Raw genomic sequence first — 25,323 nt, forward strand, 5'->3', positions numbered from 1 at the left:
TGAGAGGTAGTGAACGAGATCTTAGAACTGTGGCTGCTTTTGGAAATGTTTGTACTGGGCATTGTCTTTTTTTCCCCATTGTCCATTCAACAAAGCCATAATCTAAATGTATGGCTTTATCATATTCATTGAAATTTGTAACATGTACATGTACATCAATATGGATGCATGATTGTGGGAAAAAAGAAATAATACTTCAACTTAAATAAATTAAATAAATATATAAATAAATAAAAATCATATATATATATATATATATATATATATATATATATATATATATATATATATATATATATATATATATATATATATATATATATATATATATATATATATATATATATATATATGATTTATTATTATTATTATTATTATTATTATTATTATTATGTTTTGGGAGGAGTCTGTATCATTTCTGGTCAAAAGTAATTTGAAATTGTGGAATTAAATTCAAGACCGAATTTGCCAGGAGTATGAATAATTTTGGGCTTGTCAATATATACATGTACATGTTGCAAATTGCAAAAGATGAATATGATAAAGCCATGCATTTAGATTATGGATAACTTTCTGCAATATATATATATATATATATATATATATATATATATATATATATATATATATATATATATATATATATATATATATATATATATATATATATATATATATAAAGAGGGGCTAATAAATCTGACTTCAACTGTATTTAGTGGTTAAAGTAAGTATGAAGTACATATTGAATACATAAATAAAATGAAATAGACCCATATAATAACAGTGGAATGACACAAGGAGAACTCCTGTTTCACATTTTAACAGAGTCTACAAATCTTGATATTTTTGTTAGTCTTGTCATCTTTAGTTCTTAATTTCTATTGGCTTCCTCTCACGTGAAGGGCTGGGCCATTTTAGCAGCTTTATTTTCTTTTCTGAAACCGATAAGTAGTTTCCAAGGCTGTGTTTGGGATCATTGTCTTGCTGAAATGTGTTGCTGAAATTCTGGTTCCATCTTCATCATCCTGGGAATTTAGGTTTTGGGTCTGAAACAGCCAATATTAATTTACACTGACATTAACAGTTGCTTTCTGCTGCAACTACTGAGAGATTCCAGCTGCTCTGGCTTTTTGTGCTTTTTTACATTTTTTCTTCGTGTGTTCAATACTGTCTCCTCTGTAATTGTATTTTTCTACATATACTTACTAAACTAATTAGTTTAATTTTCTTTGTATCGATGTATTGGGTTGTTACTGACATCTGGTGAGACTTTTTTTTATTATTTATTTATACATTTTTTTCAGAGAAAAATTGTGACTTTTTGGGCAGCACGGTGGCACAGTGGATAGCACTGTCACCTCACATCAAGAAGGTCACAGCTTCGAGCCTCAGATGGGTCAGTTGGGAATTCTGTGAGGAGTTTGCATGTTTTCCCCGTGTTTGCATGGGCTTTCTCGGGGTGCTCCAGTTGCCCCCACAAGTCCAAAGACATGAGCTATAGGAGAATTGGGTAAGCTAAATTGTCCGTCGATTATGCATGCATATGGGTGTTTCCCAGTGATAGGTTAGAGCTGGAAGAGCAGCCACTGCATAAAACATATGCTGGATAAGTTGGTGGTTCATTCCACTGTGGCAACCCCTGATTAATAAAGGGACTAAGTAGAAAAGAAAATTAATGAATGACTAAATTGTAACATGTTCGATACTTGTTTGACATTGAAACAAGCAACTTTAAGGCCCAAGCTAATCAATCAGTTTTAAATAAAAAAATAAAAATAAATAAATAAAAAAAATAATAAAAATAAAAAAAACATTACAGGCATGCAGAAAGTAGGGCAGGGTATGGCAGGGCAACATTTCATTCTCTCTTGGGGAACCACTGTAACATGTGCAACCCTAGAAGATCCTCATCAAGGGAACTTGCGTAACCATGCATTAAAATGGTGACACTATGTGAACAATATACTGACTACAACATAATTTCAAATAGAGGTCGACCAACACTGGATTTTGCTATACCAATAGTTTTTGAGTTAGGATCAAAGGCTACAATTTTGATAAATCCATGTGGGGGTGAAGTGTTGGGTTAGTAGGGCCCTCCGGGTGGGAGTTACACAGGGAAGACAGTCAAGGAGAGATACTAGATCTGCAAACCATACTTCTTGCACATGTCTACACCATGTATAGTATGAGGGGAGCTGGATGTATAAAGGAAACCTCAGCAAGCAGAGGGTGGTTACTTGAGAGGCAAACAAATCAGCTTCTTCTTGTTTAAATTTCTTCTAAAAGGACTCCACTGTATTTGGGATGAATTTCCATTCAATGGGCCTTAACCACAGTCTCAACAGGAAGTCTACTCCCATATTTATATTGCACAAAATGTAGGCTGTTTTGACTGAGAACACCTTATCCTGCTCCAGCTTGAAATGTGGCCAATCTCTTAGACAGCCCTGATGATCAACGTAAGAGACCCCCGATGAATTGTCTGACTGGAATACGTGGTGAGTTCTCAAGTGTGGAAGAAAGCGCTCAATACTAAAGGCACCACTATCATCTACATGCAGTTTGTGTGCAGTAGATAATGATTGTCTCCCGACTGCTCTGATATGGGGCGACCCCTCAGTGTGTTAAGCATCTGTGATCATTGTAGTGCACTGACAGAATGCTCCCAACACTGGAGCAACCTTAGGACAGAAACTAGGCCTTCTTCCACACGTCAAAGGCTTGAAGGCATCGCGGTAAAACCATGATCATGGGATCATGGGTAGAATGGGTTTTGAATTAAGTCACAGCTGAGGTCTCTGGTATATCTGACCAAGAGTTTTCACTTGTTCACAGTGTTCACAGGTTGACATTGATGAACTGGCTTGACAGAGCTTGACTCTGTTTCCATCTAACATGCATGCATGTTGTAAAGTCCCAAAATACATCTACAAAGAGGTGCTCTGAGCTGGAGCAAGCACACTTGCTGTACAACTGTAACCTCAACCCTCTGAAATGTTCGAGAATGACATATTGTTGCCGGATCACCATGCCTATGTAATGCAGAATGCATATGGCCTGAAAACATAGCATAACAGTGCTATGTTTTCAACTTTGTGAAAATGAAAGTGATGTATCTACTCAAGGTAAGAGAACCAATACTGGTATGCTTCACCCTCGAAGTGAACCTGAGGAACTCTTTGTGTTGTTGAAAGCTGTAGAAGCCCAACTTTTCCTTGATGAGTTTTTACATTTTGTTCAATGACCAGAACTCAGGTTTTTAACTGTGTTGACTGAAACCCCACTGAGTTGGACGAGAACTGAACTGAATTCTGTAACTTTCATCTACGATGAGTAAGACACACCAAGAGACATTTGGCAGAAGTCTCCATGCTACTAGAAAATCTACTAAGGAAACCAGTCAATCAAGACTGGTTTCTGGATTTTCTTGAGCAGCTAATTTAGAGTCCTTAAGTGGATCACCAGCAGCATTAACTGCCCTGTCTGAGTAATTTTGGCCAACCAGTGATGATGTCACTTTAAGTGGTCTAGATGGCAAAGTAGGGAACTTCACAGATTATGCCTTGAAATATGAATTTCAAGGAATTAAAAAAAAAAACAAAACAAAACAATTAGCCATTGTCTAAAGCAAATTTTATTCAGATAAATGCATTCTGCCTTAGGGACTAATCAAGTGGACAGAAAACAGAAAAGAAGGTAGTTTGTGGAGATTAAACTTGAGAAGGCTGGAAATGCTCATTGAGAATGTATTTATGGTTCAACCTATCACTTTTCCGCTTCTCTCTTTTTTTTTTATTATAATGAGCTACATCATAGGTTAAAACCTCCACCAGTTCCTCATTTGAGGGAGAATTAGGTGGCAGATCCTCTTCTCCCACATCAATGATCATTACATCAATTTTCTTGGAGGAGGATAAATGAAGAATTTGTCCTTCGTTATGGATAGAACTATTCACAGAGCAGGCAAGGCAAGGGAAGAGAAGGGCAGAGCCCATCTTAACATGAAAAATCAGTTTTATTTGTCAAGTGAAAAAACATTAAATGTTTTTGTCATAGAGATAATAATTGCATAAATTAGACAAAATGTAAAGGATGAAAATCCACACTTGGTAGATTTAAAAAAAAAAAAAAAAACTCATGAATTATGATTAAAAAAAAATAAGACTGATCATTCATGAGAACAACCTACCTATTGTATTCTTTTAGAAAAGGAAAATCTGAAATAATAATATGCAAATAAAAACATTTACTGTATTATCCATCACAACAAGTATGACTGCCTTAGTGGACCCCTATCAGAGTGATTTATTTTTTCTATTGGTAGGTGGCCGTGTAATAAATGGGAGAACATGCAGTGGGCTGATGATTCAAGGCCCCATCCATATGCTAAGCTGTTTGGCTTTAGTGCGAGTTTGTGTGTCAAGTATCGCAGGAATAGATGCCGACACTCTTTGATGTTGGATGTTCGAAATGCCACCGCTGTCCAGATTCCCCCTGATACACTCATCCAGCCCAGTACAGCGAAACCCTTCAGATCACAGCATAAAAGCTGAAACCTACAAAAAATAAAACATTTTTATCCCTCTTTTTGGATTTCAACTCATCCTTATCCATCAGCCCACTCAGTCCTCCCTCTCTCGATCTTGACTTTTTGTTGCTGCTTTCAAAGGCGGTCACAGCAATTCCCAACCGCAAAATCCCCATTAAGCTTCAAAGCTCTGTTTACTCCTCCCTCTTAAACTTGTGCATATATGTGTGCATATGTGTGATAGATTGCTTTACTGGAAGGTGTTCCGCTGCTAAACATTACTACATAAACATACTCGAGGAGCAAATGCTAATTACTGATTAATGGGTCAATTTAGGATTTAATTTGAACTCAAGGCTCTTTCATGGGAATGCCATGGTTGTCTAAAAGGGTTAGTTTACACAAAAATGAAATTTCTCTCTAATCATTATCACAAATCATCCAGCAACATTAAATAATGTATTTTTGTAAAATCGTCACCTTAGAATTATTTTTAAGAAAAGTTTTTGCATTTCATATAGCAAGCAGTGTGTGTGTGTAACATTTTATATGTAAATTAAAGTCCTAAAATGTAAGCAACCTATAAAAAACATTCCATAATGTAAATAAGTTGTCAGTTAATAAGAATATGTCAATAACTCAATTTTGACAAAAATGTCAGATAGAACCTTATAATTCTAAGGTGACGAAATGTCTCAGTGGTTCTTTGTTGCAAGGAAAATCAATGGTTACCATAACTGTTTATTCACCAATATTCTTCAAAATATCCTTGTTTGTTTAGCAGAGAAAAAAGTCCTACAAGTTTGTAAGGACATTTCTCTGCCACTTTTATTACTAACAAGGTTGCAACAACAATGACAGGTTTTCCTAATACTGCCTACCGCTGGTTGCACAAATAGAGTGAAATAGAGATTTAACAGTCACAGTGCCACAGCCTTACACGCATTTTTTCCAGAGGAATCAGCCTATAAATGGCTTACTTACACTTGTCTCTGCATATTAAGTTGGAATAGAAGAAAAATGACACACTTCAGCTATAACTCTGATCCATGTGAGCATGCAGCATGTGAGATATTTGCTTCTTCTAATGTTATTCTTCAAAAAACAGCTGCTCAGAGTGTAAGACCATTACTCATATTTTCAGTGTCACTGTATCTGCCCCAAAATGAATCTCTCCCTCTCTATTCCTTTTTATCCATCCTACTGTGCCTGTTCCTCCTACTCTCATCTCTCAATTTCCCTCTTCCTCCCATTTTTCTCCCAGCTCTCTTTCTCGGCTAAGATCTTGGCTCTTTTGCTATGAATGATAGATGTATTCCTTAACAATCTTTCTCTCTGATCTTTCTGTCACGGCAACAATTCTCATCAATAATTAATATCAAAGCCTTCTGTGCACACACACACACACACACACACACACACACACACACACACACACACACACACACACACACACACACACACACACACACACACACACACACACACACAAAGCCCAAACAACTATACATTGACTACATTTACCTAAAAACTAATTAAATGAATGCATCACTTACAGTAAGTCAATAAATGTATGAAGCATCTAGTTGAAGATTGAGTCACAATTTACAAAGGCTGAATTCTTAAACTTGAAGACTTACTTATTACAGAATGTTTCTTTAGAGACATGACTGAATGAGAGTTGCTAAACAACATAACCTGTCATCCAGTGAATAACTGGATCAATTAATCAAGCTTATTTTTTTATTAAAAGTGATTAAATAAGATTTCCAAGGGTTCAAAAAAATAAAAACACAGTCACTATACTAAAGAATAATTATATTCCCTTATCGCACATTCTAAAAAATAAATAAATAAATAAATTTCTTTCTTTCTTTCTTTCTTTCTTTCTTTCTTTCTTTCTTTCTTTCTTTCTTTCTTTCTTTCTTTCTTTCTTTATTTTTTTGCCCTGTAAACCTTACGGACAGCCTTAAGTTGTCAATAAAGCCATGTGAGCACATAATATGGTCTACAGTAGGGGTATAATTATAAAATCTTTACCTCAAGTATTTTCCTCCACCTAAATATAGTCTAATGCGCACATAAATATGAAATACTCTCAACAGCAATTTTAATTTCCTTTTTAGAGATTGACTGAATCAGCGTCCCTGAGGCAAGATTCTTTCTTGTTTTGGGTTCCATGAAAGAAAGTAACAAAGGTTTAGAAAAAAACATGAGGATGATTGATAACAGAGCATTTGAGCACTCTGAAGTGGAAATGATTTAACAGAGAGATTGCTTGGCCACGATCACTTCGATACTGCTCCATCACAAGCACAAAATTTAAGTGGTAAGTGGAAAACCTGGAGTGGAGCTGGAACGGAGTGATTAGAGACCACTTTTAGTGGGAGCGAGAATTGCTGTTGCTATGCCCGGCTCACACACTATGGGAAATGAAGACAGACCTTTCATTTCTGGGGAAATGAACCCTTTAAGCTCAAGTGATCATACTGATCTATTTCATGTGAGTGTTATTCTACAGTTCATTTTCTCAGCAGAGATAAGCACTTTAAGCACGGATAACGCTGCCTAACTTTCCATGAGTCTGTGTTATTGTCATACGCTGCAGTCTGATTTTACAATATTTTATCTGCAAAGTTCATTGAATTCTGTGGCCTGCTTATAAGGCTTTTCCAGATAACAGTGGAAGGCAGATAATGTACAAAAGATGTGATTAGATGTGAAGGTGAAAAACAAACTGGAAATAATAGAATGTGAAAGAAAAAGTAAGTACATACAGGGACAGAGAAGACGTGGTGAATTAGAAGACCAATGCTTTAATTTATTGCTTGCTCAGTGGCCTCTATTCAAACATCTACTTTACCAGGCCCTTCCCTTCTCTTTCAGTTATTTAGACATTCCCTCTTCTCGCCTGCAGTCACCTTTATGTCCTTGTAATCAACCACAGAATTATCTCTGAAAATACTCTTGCAAACAAACACATCACATCAAAACAAGTAAGAAATGGCTCAAAGCAAGCACTTTCTGCAAGGAAACCTTTTCAAGCATACAAGAATGCTACCTCAGCACATCCCTTTCTTTTTCTCAGGCTTTCACATGCTGCCGTCTTCACTTTCCCCACATCTCTCTGTGAGAAAAGTCACTTTTTCTTTAAATTTGCACTTTTGTGGGAAGATCTAAGGATGACTTAAGCAACTTTCATATGTACAGAAACCCCTAAAGGCACAGTTGATCAGATCACATCAAAGGTGGCACATTCGCAAAGTGAATTTCTGCTCAAAATGTGATGATTTACAATGTGCTGCTTTCATGCTTTCAAGATGAAGTCTTTCTTTTTTCATACTTACAACATTAACTCCTATTCATGTGTAATGTGCAGAGACAACTATGAGGAACCTCCTAGGCTAACTACTTAAAGAATAGCCGCGTTTCTACTATCGCGCCTAAAGCAAGCGAGTTAGGGCGAGCCAAGGCCAGTCGCGTTTCCACTATCACTTCCGGGGCCTAATCTGGCCAAATTGGGGCTTTCTTGGGGCCAGCGGGCGGCCTTTTTCAGCTCGCCGAATACCTTGGGCCAAAGAGGGCCAATTGGGGCTTCGGGGCAGAGTGAAAAGAGAAGTGGAGGGCGGACACAGTTCACAGTTTTCCGATTGCACACGAGTACATGCACCAAACAAATAAATAAATAAGGGAAAGAAAACATATGCCTTAAAGGCTGGGGTCTTTTTTTCATATGATCGCCCTTATGTTTCCCTTTTAAATGTAAGGCAGTTGCAAAAAATAATAAAGTTTTAATTTATAAGTGACTTTTCTTTGCTGCATCCTCCTTGATGTTTCAACAACGCATAATAATCTTTACACCATATTAAAGACACAGCAGACTGTAAAGGTTTTCAAGAGTTTTTGTCAAGTTTAAAAGGTGTGTTTGAGCGCCTTTAGATGCCTGTATGTGTGTGTAAGACCGAGGAAAAGAGCGCTCCCTTCACAGTTCTGTTGATGCTGCTTTTTTCATTTTGTTATTCATTTAGGAAATAATACACAATGTGAATACAACAGAAAGACATGAAACTTTACAAATTTCGTGTCCGTTTTTTGTAGGCTCAAAACAATAGTGTCATATCTTCATAAAATAGCCTAAGGTATATTGAAATAATTTAAAGAATTACAAATATCGGATGTAATAAAATGCATTAAATAAATAAACCAATATAAAACAAACAAAAGCTAAAACAATTATGTTATATGCAATAGCCTACATGAATCAAACCGTTTTAAAGCCATATTAAACTTTCATTTTAAAAAGGCCTCTCTGAAAAAAAAAAGATATTTTCTAAAAACAATAAACACAGAAGAAGGTTTACAATATTATTTATTCAGTATTAAGTATAAGTTTAAGTATAAACGAGGATGTTATAAAATACATTTTCTTTTTTCTTTTCATTTTCTGTCTTAATTAACAGAGAATTTCTGTGGTTTTATATTATGGATTGGTGTGCTCACTGCGCTGAGTCCCTCCGCTAGTGGCGAGACCACTCGATTTGGATGCCAACAGTCGGTCAGGGAGTAAATGAATATGATGAATGAGAACTCACAGGTTGTGTGTATATACCTATAATGTTATGCTGAACAATAACAGTTTATTCGGATGTCTTTATTTGAATGGTTTCGTCATGATGTCATGGGCTTTATCTGTCTGATTCCTGCTGAAGTGGGCGGGTTGTGTGACGTTTTGATCTGGGGGACGTTCTGGGGGCAGGGTTTTTGTGACGCACTGCGAGCTACTAGCCAGACAGTGGAAACACGACATGATTTCAGCCTCACTGCTCAACCTCCCGGGCTATTGGCCCGACAGTCCTGTCTTGCATTGGCCCGACAGTGGAAATGCAGCTAATGTAAAATGTGAATGATGAGATAAAGGGCACCTATTATGCCTCTTCTTACCAGATGTAAAATAAGACTTTGTTGTCTGCAGAATGTGTCTGTTTCAGCTTAACAGTCACATAATTTATTATACCTGTTTGAAAATGTCAATATTTCAGTTAAATAAATGTAAGTTTTTTTTTTTTTTTTGTACCTGTGCCTTTAAATGCTAACGAGCTAGTTCTCTTCATCCTGTAGTCTAAGTAGAGCTTGTTTAAGCATGTCTGCTTCTAAAGGAATGTCAGATGTCAGGATATGCACAAGTACAATGGCAGAGACACTCAGATACTGATAAAGCACAGACCCAGTCAAAACCTTAACGTTTAGGCTGAACCAGGTAGTTTTTTTAGACTATTTAATTTCTTTATTTATCCTTTTTGTGACAATGAATGAGCTACACACAAATGCCCTTACAAAATTCACTGTGTGCTATTAAAAGGCCATGACACCTCCACTCCTCCGGTGCAAGACTACCTCAGAATTAAAAAAAAAAAAAAAAAAAAAAATTGCATCATAATAGGCGTGGTGCTCCATGATTAAAGACATGAGTGGGTGTGGCCAGCAGAGCAGGGGAGAAGTAGGGGAGTGAACAACTGTTGGTCAGTCGGCTGACAAAATGAGACACAAACAGTGAGGAGACGCATGATTTTATAGTTTACAAAGTTAAAATGCAAAGAAATAAACAGTTATTTAATGCCCTGCTACATTTTTCATTTGTAATTTCATAGAAACATAACCACAATTTATATAATTATAAAGATAATCGTGTTCAGATAAACACTATAAATGAGGACTTCTCCCTCAATGCCAAGGTCTGAATGCAGACTCAGTGCAGCAGGTCTCTTGCCCTGCCTATTTTAACCATTAGCCCTGCAGGTAATCTGGAGGATTTAGGCGAACACAGCAGCACGGCGATGTGTTTAAAATGTGAACGAACTTCACTGATAAAAGACAAAGTCCGTCATTCTCCGCCATACTCGTACTGCTCTCCCGACATAAATGCTTGCTGCACACAAACAGCTTTGCTGTATCGGCCCTGACAGGATCGTGGGGAAAAACAGGCAACAAACCCCATGGATCAAGGACACAAACACATACGACCCTTCATGAACGCTAAATACTGTGTGCAGTGGATCAGTGGATGCGGTCTCACTCAGTCATCAACATAGGATCTCACAGCTTGGCACAATACAGGTCTGCCTTGCCTTCAGAAAGAATGCACAGTCATGAATAATTAAGTAGCCGGCTCTCCTCATAGGATAAGAAAACTCTGCTATGAATGAGAAACCAACGCGTCATCTTTGCACTTGCAGTTTTGCGCTACGTCACTAAGTTTGATCCCGCCTCAAAAATCGAAAAAAAAATAAATAGTATTGATTTCTAAATTTACTTTGACTTGTATTTCATTGCAACCAATACAACAGACGTGTTTATTGGGATTTTTATTATTTTTTATTCTCAAAATATACATTTTCCAGTTTTGGTTCTTGCATAACATTTAAAAAAAGTTGGGACAGAAGCAATTTAGGGCTAGTAATCAGGGTAATTTTAAAAGGTCTAAAAAAGGTCTAGTCCTTTAGGAGTAAAGATGGACAGAGGATCGAAAGTTTGCCAACAAATACTTGAAAAAATTATTAAAATATTTAAAAATAATGTTCCTCAAAGAAACATTGGAAAACATTTGGATATTTCAGCTTAAAACGTGCATTACATCAATAAAAAAAATTCAAGGAGTCTGGAGGAATTTCAGTGCGTAAAGGACAAGAGCACAAACCTAAGCTGAACTACTGTGATCTCCAATCCCTCAGGCAGCACTGGACTCAGGACTACTTTGGCAAAACTTTGTTAAGTACCACAATACATAGTTACATCCACAAATGGCATTTAAGAAAGTACTGTGCCAAAAAATAAAATCCTATGTTAACAGTGTCTATAAGTGCCGTCAAGTTCTCTAGGCTCGAAGGCATCTGGGATGGATCATCACACAGTAGAAACTGTCCTGTGGTCAGACAAATCAATATTTCAGTTTTTTTTTTTTTTTTGGAGAAATGGACGACTCATGCTCCGGAACAAAGAAGAAAAACACAATTTGGACTGTCAGCAATAAGTAAAAAAACACCAGAATCCAGGTACTTGACTGGCCTGCCTGCAGTCCCGACATGTCAGCAATAGAGAGTGTGTAGTGCATTTGGAAGTGCAAAATGCTACAATGAAGACCCTGTAATGTTGCCCACCTTCAGAAATGTTTGCAGAAAGAATGGGACAAAATTACACCTGAAACATTTCATCACTTGGTGTTGTCTATCTACCCAATTTACCTGTAGCGCATGTCTTTGGACTGTGGGGGAAACCGGAGCACCTGGAGAAAAACCCACAAGAATACAGGGAGAACATGAAAACTCCACACAGAAACGCTAAGTGACCCGACCGAGGCTCGATCCAGCAACCTTCTTGCTGTGAGGCAACAACACTACCTGCTGCGCCACTGCGTTACCATATATATCTCTAAAATTACTCATTCTGCTTCTCTTTGGCTGCACTATAGTATATGTTCTTTATTATGTTTGTGTACTTGTAATTGAGTAAATTATAATGTAAAAATTACATAAAAAATGAAATTAAGCAAAAAAAAAAAAAAAATTCAGGTTTAGAAAGGTGAAGTTAATTCTTATAGCTTATTTCTTATAGTAATTAAAGATAACAACACAGTTAACAGTTATATCTTGGAGTTAATGTTTATTTTGTATGTTTTATAATGTAACACAGGGGACAATTCCTAAGATTAAGTTGCTTATTAGCATGCCTATTATTAAAATATTTGATGTACATTACTGTACAATGCATGGTCATATTCTATATTCTCAATCCTACTAAAATATCTAAATCTAACCACTACCTTACTAATTTGTAATGCACAGCAAATTTGATATTTACCGAGGCTGTCATCAAATTAAATGTAACATATAGACTGCTGCCTAGATATTGCAAACTAATTAAACATGTTTCAATGAATCTGAACACTATTACCATTCATTCAACATGCTAGTTTAATAATGACTGGTTACATAACCAAAAGCAAATACATTTAAAGTCTGCATAATACATTTATTTGAATTTCAGGAGTTAGCACTGAGTTTGCTTTGAACTTTATTGCTCTGGAGTGCTTTGGCATCTACAGGTCTAGCTCCCACCCATTACAAACCCCCCATAAAAAAAAAAAAATGAAAAAAACAAACAAACAAACAAACAAACAAAAACACTGCATCTTAAAGAGATGTGTTTGTTGGTGACAGTTGCTATGGGCATTATCATCTCACACGTCATTTACAGTTACCATCTCTCCCACTGTGTTGCTCTCTTAGCTGTTCTGCCACCTTGTTCACCCCCTTCCTCTTGTCCCCCATTCATTCCACCCTTCAAGCACACGCAATGCATTTTTTCTGACAGTTTTCAGGTCAGTATGATCTGGTATTCAGACATTTTGTCTATGAAGCTAACGAGTGCAAAGAGAGATTTCACTGGTAAAGTACTGCAGGAGGAAGAATTCATTCTGGATAATTGGATGGTGTCTGAACGTCAGATGAATCTAGCTCTACTCTGCCAGTTCTGTGTGACCTGTGTAAAAATTTTATGATGACAAAAGAGACTTCTGGGGATTTTAGATATGAACATTTTGGGCATTGAACAATCCAGTCATCTGCATAAAAAAAAAAAAAAAGAAACTGCTTAAGTAGCAGCTTGACTATGGAACACGGTCAACATTAAATCAATTATTCATTTTTAAAAGAAAAACAGAGTATATCATATTCACCCTATTTTTCATATCGTGCTCTCATAATCTCTAATAAAAAAAAAATTATAAAAAAAACATCTTGGATACGAATGTAACAGATGTTGAGAGAGGAACCTTGGGCATAGCTAGATGTGGCTGCACATGCAGATTACACTAGACAAATTCATAAGCATTTCATCGGCTCATTTTCATACAATTCTGTTTCACCCAACATTATTTTATTGTTTGAACTGTTGTTTTGCTTGGAAATACATTAATCATAAAATAAAATTACTGTAAAACATGTAAAAGCTCACTTACTTAATTTAAAATTGGTCAGTTGCCAATGTAACGAATTCAACGATTCAAAAGGCAGTGTGAACCAATTAGACCAAATACAATTACATGAACAGAAATCTTAAAATAAAATTGAGTAATGTCAGCACGGATAAAATTATTGCTGTTTGTTACGAGGAAATTAGTTTTGCCTTTTTTTTCCTATTTTTTTTTTTTTTTTTTATGAAACGTGTATGTACACATGATGGCAGAATCGTTTGAGAAACTGGATTAAAATCTCAAACCGTAGAGGAAAAACATTCTTTACTAATTCAAAAATGCACTTTAGACGTATTAACAAACCTTTTTTTTTATTTTTATTTAAATGTAATACGTAGAGTATGTGATGACAAAACAGACTCTGTATTATTTCACTGCATACATGAATTCATCAACAGTAACCCCAACAATGCTATAGTAAAGTGAACTATATAGTGACAATATATAGTGTACAATATAGTAACAAAATAGTGTCCTCATGTCTAGACTACACAGACTAGAGGGTAAAAAAAAATCCCTGTTGGCACCACTTCCAATGACACCTGATGTTTTTTTTTTTTTTTTCCTCCAAGAACTTTAGTAAGTACAAAACTATATAGAGATTAGTCCTTTACCATGACACTGGGGATCAATTACAATTCCATTTTATACCCCTTCCCCTTGATCTTTGAAACAAAGTGTAAAGGGTAATGGATATAAATATTCCCCTAATAAATGAAAAAAAAAACACTATTTTCAGTTGAAACTAGAAGTTTACATACACTCTGTATAAAGGCACATAAAAATAATAATAATAATAATAATAATAATAATAATAATAAAAATAAAATAAAAAACATTTTGATGTTTATGTGACTAAACCTTTTCTCTTTTAGGTAAGTTATGATTATTAATTTTGTTTCTGTTATGCTTATAAGCAGAATAATGAGAGATATGTTTGAGAAATTGTTAACTCTTGAAAGTCAAGTTTATATACAATAAGATTATTACACCTCTGAAAAAGCTCAGATCATGCTGTCAAGGTTTTGGAACTTTAGGATTGGCTAATTGACAACATTTGAGTTAATTTGAGGCACAACTGTAGAATAGTATTTAAGGAAAACCTCAAACACACTGTTTCCTTGTGTGACAACATGGGAAAATCAAAAAGCCAGAATCAACAAAAAAGCCAGTGTTTAATTAGCAAAATTACACTGGGGAAATATTCGTTTTTGGAGACATGTCCTGCACTGTAAAAAATAAACCTTATTTTACAGGTAATTGTCTGTATTTTTTACAGAATTTTTTAGTTTTTTCATTATACAGTGAAATACCTGTTGTTTTACAAATAATTTCTGTAATAAAAAATACTACATTAAATTTACAGTTATTGTTTGTATTTTGGTATTACATTCTTTTTATGTTTTTTAAAGGAAATGCTCGGCGGCTCCGACTCGGCATCGGCGAGTGTTATCCGGGCCGAGTGCGGCCCGCAGCTCACTCGCGCACATGCGGTTGTGATGCGGCTGTACAGCACTGGCCCGATCCGGCCCGAGTCTGTCTGTAGAGTCCGGGCCGCTTCTGGCAAGGACTCGGCTGATGGCAACCGATTAAATTCTTATTTTATCTAGTAATCTGTTAGCTCCACGTTTAATGATAATTTGAGAAAATATTCATGGTAGGACAGCAACAAAAATATTATATTTAACAAGAATATTTAGTGTGGATGGTCTAAATGTTTAGACGCAAACAAAACAATGCTATTTATAAATGGATTATATATATCATCTAGAGAAAAACGGTGAAAAATGCGCTTATTTTGAGACGGCACGCCCCTGTGCCGACTGTTTTTTTAAAGCAGAAGTTGGTTTCATAAGAAACACATGTAAGAGTAGATGAGATATATCCAGCTGCAGAAACTCAGTAAAGCAGTAAACTCCTGATCCAAACTCCAATCCAGGCGGTGGCGGTAATGCTCCAAAAAGCTGGTTGCCGATCGCCATGAAGATCACAGGAAGAATAAGAAGTTTGTTTGGTTTTTCAAAACTTTCACGTGGATTCCGGTCAGAAAGGTAAGGTTTTTAGTGCTTGTGTACTGTATACTTTGTGAATTTAGAGCTTAAAAGATTTTTCCACAGTGTTTAGTTGTAATAGTGTTTAGTAATTTAAAACAATTTTATACGAAATGTAGCTTGCTTTAAGAAACAGGACTGGAGCTAATGTAAGTTATGCTAGCGCTAATGTTACAAACACGTCTGAAGGTTCCTGTTCCTTTAACACAATGCTAGACTGTAACGTGTTTATTAACTGACAACTATTTTAATTGTTTTAAAGAAACATTAAACGGATTGGTGTGTAAGCTAACTTTACGTTAAAGAAAGTTTCTGTAGACGAATCCATTAACACTAACATGGCAAAACATGTGCTTTTAATTCATATGTGTTAGCCTATGTGAATCAATTATATCTTTTGTTCAAGCTGTAATGTTCAGTTAATGTAAAACTGAACGCCTTAAAACAGATTTTGATGTTTTTTTTTTTGTTTTTTTTTTGTTATTGACAAAAATTCTGATTCTGATAAATTCTGATTTAAATGAATGGGTAACAATATTTGTTGGTTAAGTCTTATTGTTCTTGTTTAGCAAAGGTTAGTGAGGTCATTTTGCAGCACATCACGACCAAAGATGCCAATGGCACACTCTTATGAACATGTGAATAGACATATATAGTTAGGTGCTTAGGGTCCATTATAAGCTGTAAACTGCTGATACATTTTCAACATAGATTGAGCTTTTCACACTTTACATTACTAATTGCTTCACAAACAGCTAAAATGGTTTATTGTTATTGGCTATCATCATCATCAAACATTTTTCACAATGGTAGGTTAACCTTCATGGGTACAGAACAATGCATGTGCTTGACCATCTTACAAATCTATGTCTCAGATTCATAAGGCTGTCACTCTGCATGAATCTACTAATAAATCTTGTGCAACCTTCAGTGTACTGATTATTTACACTATAGGTATTATAGGTATTAATTAACTTTGATAGTATTTCAGGATTTGAACTTTTCTATAAGGGAGGTTAACAACAACTGTGATTTCTGACTGGTAGACAGATCAGGACGATGATCGCCCGTCATACACCTAAAGAAAGAACAGGTTTGTTTGCAATTATTTAAAACACATACTGTCAACATAATGTCATTGATCTATTACAACCAGCGAGTTTTGCCCTGGCACTATAATAAAAAAGTGATGTTTTGTTTTGTAAATGTATCTGATCAAGGGACATTAAAGACAACTATACCGTGATGAAGAAAGATTACTTGGAACAAAGAGGCTGGATAAAAGGCAGGTATGAAGATTTCAGAAATAAATGCAGCAACACAAGTACCATCACTATCAATGACTATGTCAGAAATCTTAAGACCACCATCAAGATGCACAAATACTGTACATTCCAGTACACCTATGAGCATTTACAGTCCTTGTTCTAGTGCAGTTGGAGATCAAGACAGAACTTATTGCAACTCGTCATGTCTTTGTAAGAAATCAAGACATCACTAAACTTGTAAAGGCTTAATGCAGCTAGAAAATAAAGATCAACTAGAGAATATCAGTAGTGTCTAACCCACTGTTGTATTTACACAAGTTGTATGAGAATAAGCTACAGGTTGATTTTTACTAATTTGTTATTTTTCTTTTTTAGCAGGACTGAATGAAGATTTAAAATCACACAACGTCATAAAGCAGCAGCTGGGCCTGAATCTCATAAACCAGCAAAACCAAAACAGACGTGATGAAATTCCAGATGTAAACACATTTGACCTTCCTTTGTCCAATTTTACTTGGAAAAGCTTAAATCAACTAAAGGAGCAGCCCGAACAAATGAAGAAACTGGTAAGTTCAAGCTCTTGCTAATTTCAAAGTGTTTTAAGTTTATTTGTTTTATTTATTTATTTGTTTGTTTGTTTGTTTTTTTTTTTGCTTTGTAGGTAGGCTACTTTGGAATCATTGGTGTTTTGCACTAAGCAGTTGGCCGTATCCTGGAAAAGCTTTTGGTTAACTCCTTGGCTAAACAAATTAACTGGAGCGGGCCAAATTAAAAAGTGGCCTTTCATGCACTCCTCCTTAATACTGTCGGAGTCAGTAAGTTGGTTTTGAATATACATTTTAATACAATTAGGAGCCGTTTCATCTGTGCATTTCTTTGAATTATTAACCAGTGGAACAAAAAAATCTATATATAGTCCCATTTAGGTTTTACTTATATGAGAGCAAGCATCTTTCTTTTATTTTTTTAACATTAGTACTTGTTCATTACTAATTATCTGTTTATCTTTTAATCACAGATGCAGCGAGGACAAATGTCTATACCACGACACTGATAAAGAGATTGAAAAATGCATTACATGTTGGCTACAACTTGCTCCTGACAGGGATGAAGGAGGGAAGAAGAGAAAGCTAATGTGTCAACTGTCTACATCACTATTCTATTCTGTTTTATTTTTAAACAACATTTTAAGTGTATTAAGATGTTCCCTGATACTTGAGCAATTTGTTTCTTTTCATATATATATATATATATATATATATATATATATATATATATATATATATATATATATATATATATATATATATTTTTTTTTTTATTATTATTATTTTAATGTTTTATTGAAAAATGTTTCAAGATGTTTCTTTAGAATTTGCCAGTTCTTTTTACAATTTTGACTTGTATATTTTACGGATTGTCATAGGTATTTCTAAGATGTTTCTTGCTATATCTTAAATTGATTTCTATATTCAGGTTTATATAACATTTTGCTGTTTCAAGATGTGTCTTGTACAATTTTTTAAGTTCATGTCTATTGGGAAAACAGGGTTGTTTTAAAAACTTGTGTATGTGTGCAATTTCAGATTTTTTTCTTTAAGTCTTCCTGTGTGTCTTTATGTTTTTATTGTTGTTTTAATATTGATATTCTTTTGCACTGCAAAATTATTTATTCAATTTTAGTACAATTTGTTTTTCTTGCAATCAATAAACGTTTATCATGTATTTATTTTATCCTTTGTCTGATTTTTTTCGTTATATCATATGTATGCAGTTGGCATTTTATTCAAAGGTTAAACACAGTGCCTATACTTTCTTTTTACATTATAGCCTGCGTTTGCTGTTATATAAATTCAAATGGTTGTTATATCAAGTATCAATGTAATACCAAAAGGTTTTTTTTAAGGTATATAATACTGAGTCGCGCCAGCTCTGGGCCGCAGCGCACATTTCACTCGGACCGATTCCGGCGCGGATGCGGCCCGATTGATTCGGGTCGGAATCGGACAGCGAGTCCACAGGCCCGAGTACGGCAGCCAGAGTCGGGCCGAGTGGTAAGTCTCCGGCAGGTGACAATCTAGCTGGAACTGAGTGTATTTTGCCATAAGAGATAACATGTATAAGTATGGTAATAATCTGTATAACTACCATAATAACTTGTATAATTACATATATAACTTGTATAATTAAAGTAATAACATGTATAATTACAGTAATAACCTGTATAACTACCATAATAATGTGTATAATTATATAAATAACTTGTATAATTAAAGTAATAACATGTATAATTACAGTAATAACCTGTATAACTACCATAATAATGTGTATAATTAAAATAATAACATGTATAATTACAGTAATAACCTGTATAACTACCATAATAATGTGTATAATTACATAAATAACTTGTATAATTAAAGTAATAACATGTATAATTACAGTAATAACCTGTATAACTACCATAATAATGTGTATAATTAAAATAATAACATGTATAATTACAGTAATAACCTGTATAACTACCATAATAATGTGTATAATTACATAAATAACTTGTATAATTAAAGTAATAACATGTATAATTACAGTAATAACCTGTATAACTACCATAATAATGTGTATAATTACATAAATAACTTGTATAATTAAAATAATAACATGTATAATTACAGTAATAACCTGTATAACTACCATAATAATGTGTATAATTACATAAATAACTTGTATAATTAAAGTAATAACATGTATAATTACAGTAATAACCTGTATAACTACCATAATAACTTGTATAATTACATAAATAACTTGTATAATTACAGTTAAAACATGTATAATTACAGTAATAACCTGTAACTGTAAAACAGAAAACTACTGTTTTTTAACAGTTTATCTACATCTTTTATTCTAACAGTTTTTTTCTGTATTTTTACTGTTTTTTTCTGGCGCCCCTGCTGCCAGAAAATAACCGTTTTTTTACGGGGATTTTTTTTACAGTGTGTGGTCTGATTGAACTAAGCTTGAATGTTTGGCCATAATGACCAATGTTACATTTGAAGGACAAAGGGGAAAGCTTACAAGCCTAGGAACACCATCTCAACTGTAAAATATGAAGGCAGCAGCATCATGTTTTGGGGCTGCAGCAGGAGGGACTGGTCCACTTCGCAGCATAGATGGCATCATGAAGAAAGAACATTATGTAGAAATTCTGAAGCAACATCTCAAGAAATCAACCAGGAAATTAAAAAATGGCCCCAAATGGGTCTTCCTAACAGACCATGACCCTAAGCATTCTGCCAAATTAGTTATAAAGTGCTTTGAGGATAACAGAGTGAATGTTTTGGAGTAGCCATCACAAAGCCCTGATCTCAATCCCATAGAAAATTTGTGGGCAGAGTTAAAAAGGCTTGTGCAAGCAAGACAGCCAACAAATCTGACTCAGTTACACCAATTCTGTCAGGTGAAATGGGACAAAATACATTCAAACTATTGTGAGTAGATTGTGGAAGGATACCTAAAACATTTGACCAAAGTTATAGTTTAAAAGCAAAGCAAAAAATATCCACAAAATGTATGTAAACTTTTGTAAACTGTATAGAAATTTATAGTAATAATAAAAAATAAAAAAAAAATTCTAGAAAATGTAAATGATTAAGTTAATTCTAACGGATCTAAAATAGTAAACACTTGTATGTAAACTTCTGGTTTCAACTGTACATGAACACATCATCACCAGGTCTAGCACCAAGACCGTTGATACAGGGTTTGCATATATTTCACGAAGCATGTAACTGGGTAACACTTTATAATACCATACACTATTAATCATTTATTAAGCATTAACAAATAGTTAATTCATTATTTGTTAAACAATAACTCTATTTTATTTTGTTAATACAGCTACCAATGCTATTATTGCAATTATTATATTATTTTGCAGTGCTGATTATAAGGGACTATCGCTGTCAACTAGCAGTAGTAGTGGACCGAAGAAAAAGACATTATCTTGTATCTTGCATGTCATGCAGACTTTGAGAAACATCCCAATAGACTAGACTGACTGGCGAATCATGAGCATTTATTACTTAACAGTGGATTAATCTTGATCATTCCAGAAGACTCCTGGCACAAAATTACAGCCAACTGAGAGCTAAGGCTCTTATGCAAAATGCTGTGGGGCATGTGATAAACTGGCATGACTGCAATAACAACAAAACAACAGTGACTAATAAATTAGTTGAGTCACCAAGCCCTTCTTTTAAATAATATCAACACACTGACAGCTACTTAACCTTTTGATTTTCACTGCTTCAATTATGTTCCTGGCTTTTTGTTTGTTTGTTTGTTTGTTTTAACATTCTAACCTATGAATAAAAGGTCAACCAGACAATATACAGCAATAATAAGTTGTTAAAATAAATTGTGCTTTACATACTACTCATCATATGTGCTGTGACTGGTTGTGGTTTTGTGACCCTAAAAAGTATTTTTGCTTTGTATTTGGACAGACAATTCTATTTTGATGTACCTTATTTTCTGTCAACCAGGCCTGATTATTAGTCAATGTTTTTATTTATTTTATTTTTAAAAGCCCCTTCCTCTGTAATATCAGTATGAGTTTGACTACTGTTGGTTGAGACAGTGTCAGATCGCTATAAAAAGAAGCTTTTATGTTTTAGGAACCTGTGATCCCTTGAGCTTCTGTGGAATTTATGAAACAGCGACACTGTCAAAGGCCTTGTCTGATACAAAAGTAGAAGTTTTAGAACTCAGGAAGCCTCAAAGCCTAAATGTGTACTCAGTTGACTCAGGTAAATATAACATTCAACACAAAACGCACGAAAACAAACATTTAGGTAAAAACTCATATGCAATACTTTAATGTATAGAACCCTTAACTTATGACCAAAAAGGTCTGTAATTCCTGGAGAAAGCTTCTTTTATGTTAAGTCTCAAATATGATCATAATTGAAAAAAAGGGTTTATTTCGACACTAAAACAGTTCAAAATTGCTACTAACACTGAGGCATGCACTTACCTTAACACCACGAACTCTGAACTCGGTTAGTGCTCTGTGCATTTTGGTTGCAGCGGTGGGAAGGTCTTTGCCACTGGCTATGACTTTAACCAACAGTGAGTCATAGTGAGGGGATATGATGGCGCCTTGAAAGGCAGATGCACTGTCTAGCCGTATACCCATACCCTCTCCACTGCGGAACACCTGTAAATGATGGCAGAGAAAAGGAATTATTTATGAGCAATACTGACAGAATTAGGATGTGAGTGTTAATATAAGCAACAATGTGGTTATAGAACATAGTCTTGACATATGGCCTGAGGAATAGGGATTTTGAATAGGTCAGACTGAAAATGACGATGTGAAAAACTTCAACACTTCAGGGAGAACTCTGATCTTTTTGAATAAAATGAAAAAGACTGTAGTAAATTTAAACATTTACACTGAATGTATATGAAGACACAGCAAGATAGGCAGGCATGCAACTAGATGGATGAATGGGTGAATGGACAGACAATGTGAATTCCTGCTTTTGGAAGTCTAGTATCCTGCAGGGTTTATCTCCAGTAAGATTCACCTCAGTCTTGCCCCAGAGTAAAGGAACCAGTGTCGATTTAAAGTGCTCAGCGACATCAGAAAACTATACATGCTCAAGCAGTCAAAATGAACATAAAATGAGGTATGAGATGTACAAAATGTGTGACTCCAAACTGAACAGATTCAGTGCTGGTTACTTTTTAATAACAAAAAGTTTACAGCTTGCCATATAACCCCACTACATATTTGTGTATTGTAATAGTAATGCATGGATCTCACCCTCACACCTTTCAAATTGTCCTACATTTTAAATGTCGTATGCTATCCCACAATAGATAAGTAACCAGATACACATTATTTCACCAACACCTGTTTGTAGATATCTTGAGTATAACACCTTGATTAATAGGTCTAAAATGTTTGTTAAACTGAATGTCAGCGATTTATAAAACATTTCTATTCAAAGATATCTCTTCTTTCCAGTCTCCAGGGTCATACAATTCTACCTGAAATAATTTTGATATGCTGATATAGTAGTTGTAGGGGCGACGCAGTGGCACAGTGGGTAGCACGTTCACCTCACAGCAAGAAGGTCGCTAGGTTGCTGGTTCGATCCTCGGCTCAGTTGGCATTTCTTTGTGGAGTTTGCATGTTCTCCCTGCATTCACGTGGGTTTCCTCTGGGTGCTCTGGTTTCCCCCACAGTCCAAAGACATGTGGTACAGGTGAATTGGGTAGGCTAAATTGTCCGTAGTGTGTGTGTGTGTGTGTGTGTGTGTGTGTGTGTGTGTGTGTGTGTGTGTGTGTGTGTGTATGTTTCCTAGAGATAGGTTGCGGCTGGAAGGGCATTCGCTGCGTAAAAACTTGCTGAATAAGTTGGCGGTTCATTCTGCTGTGGTGACCCCGGATTAATAAAGGGACTAAGCCAACAAGAAATTGAATGACTAGTTGAAACTAAAGATGAAACTAGTGAAATGCTCAATCATTTAGTTGAAAGAGAGGTATATTTTTCATCAGGAATCCTTGATAAATAGAAAGTTTAAAAGAGCAGCATTTATTTTGACGTCTTTACTGTGATTTTGAATTTAATGTGATCTTGCTGAACAACAGATGAATAAAGGTTAATAAAAAAATCATTGCATGCAACACAGTCTCAAGTTTTTTTCCCCCCAATATTTACTCTCTCTGTGCTGTATCCACGATTGATGATAGGCAGAAACTGAATTGGAGTCAATTTAATGTCTGTGTGTTTGTTTTATGCCTATGATGAACTGTCCATCTGCAAAGCAATTTTGTAATCAATTTTTGTACATAGTCAGAGGAAAAAACAAACAAATATTTTTTTCTGTACAAAGACATTTTTCTGTTTACCTTATCTAAAACTACATTTTTAGTATACTTGCACACCATGTCCTAACAACACATGACATAACAAAACTCCAGCAAAAAGCAATTTGTCTGTCCACACCAGACACAACACAACAGAAGTATTTAAAAACCAGTCATTCAGAAGCACAAAAAACTGCACTGCACTTCCAACCAATTGCACAGGTTTCTTACCTAATTAATAACTACTAAACCTCATTAGGATCATTAAAAGCCTACAGTATGCTCAGCGACTAATGTTTTTGGTTTGCACCACTGGTTTGAGTCATGGTCTATCGTCCATTGTTTTTTTTTTTTTTGTTTTTTTTTAAGATCTGAGATAAACTATATGCTGGCACTTCAGTATCAGAGTTTAAATATCAAGTAAAATGATATTCAACTCACATTGGTTGCATTTACACCGAATAAAGCACACATTCAGCACACAAGGAAGTCATTGTCAAGAGTTTAAACTATTGTTTCAGTTGCAGCATCACAGAAATAGACACTTTGTTTTAAAATGTTTTACGTTTAATTTTTATGAAAAATATATTTATAATGTGTTGCAGCATCAAGTTGTGTGTAGTTAGGACACAGTGTGAGTTGCTGACTGATGTTTTAAGCATTTTTTTTTCTCGCTGGAAGGAGTTGAAAATAGAAGATGCTTTCTGCTTTTTCTTATATTTTTTTCAGTTTTAATATTATTATTTTTTATTATTGGTTATCAAGTGGGGTATATATATATATATATATATATATATATATATATATATATATATATATATATATATATATATATATATATATATATATACATACATACATACATATATATATATATATATATATATATATATATATATATATATATATATATATATATATATATATATATATATATATATATATATATATATATATATATATATATATATATATATATATATATATATATATATATATATATATGCAGTATAATATCTAAAATATAAAAAAATATATATGTTTGAAGTCTACACATATAATCAGAAACAATTTACAGTTAAAGGGATAGTTTAACCAAAATAAATAAATAAATAAATAAATAAATAAATAAATAAATAAATTAATTAATTAATTAATTAATTTATTTATTTATTTATTTATTTATTTATTTATTAATTAAATATATGGTCATTATTTACTTACCCTTACTTCTGTTAAACACAAAGGAACATATTTTGAAGAATGCTGAAAACCTGGAATCATTGACTTGCATAGTATTTCAAATCTCTTTAATAGCATCAATGAACATTGTTACTCAATATAGTATATGTATGGAAAGAATACAATGAAACATTTCATGAGTAATGTTATATTTTATAACATTTGTGTATATATCATACAGTATTATTATCACTGATTCTGGCCAATCAGAAATTTGCTGTATCATATTCAAAGCTTGGGGGAAATTGTATGACTGAGCAAGCCAATTTACAACCTATTCGGATGTACAAAGAGACTATGTCTGGGTTTCATACATCTGAA

At 34.4% G+C, this 25,323-nt stretch overlaps 1 protein-coding gene and 1 long non-coding RNA gene across 3 annotated transcripts in view; one reads left to right on the forward strand and one right to left on the reverse strand.

Moving 5' to 3' along the window:
• The window catches only part of pcxb (pyruvate carboxylase b), a 359,237-nt gene that overhangs the window by 154,331 nt on the left and 179,583 nt on the right, over positions 1 to 25,323 (reverse strand). For both annotated transcript variants that reach the window (NM_131550.2, XM_087259874.1), the window contains 1 exon segment: positions 21,917 to 22,099. In NM_131550.2, the coding sequence (NP_571625.2) occupies positions 21,917 to 22,099 (183 nt within the window).
• On the forward strand, positions 4,323 to 9,957 carry LOC147843232 (uncharacterized). The gene is made up of 2 exons (XR_015496416.1): positions 4,323 to 7,213; positions 7,257 to 9,957. It is a non-coding gene; the product is annotated as an uncharacterized LOC147843232 (long non-coding RNA).

This window comes from Danio rerio, chromosome 7 (genome assembly GCF_052040795.2).
Source record: "Danio rerio strain M-AB ecotype USA chromosome 7, GRCz13ab, whole genome shotgun sequence".
Lineage (NCBI taxonomy): Eukaryota > Metazoa > Chordata > Actinopteri > Cypriniformes > Danionidae > Danio > Danio rerio.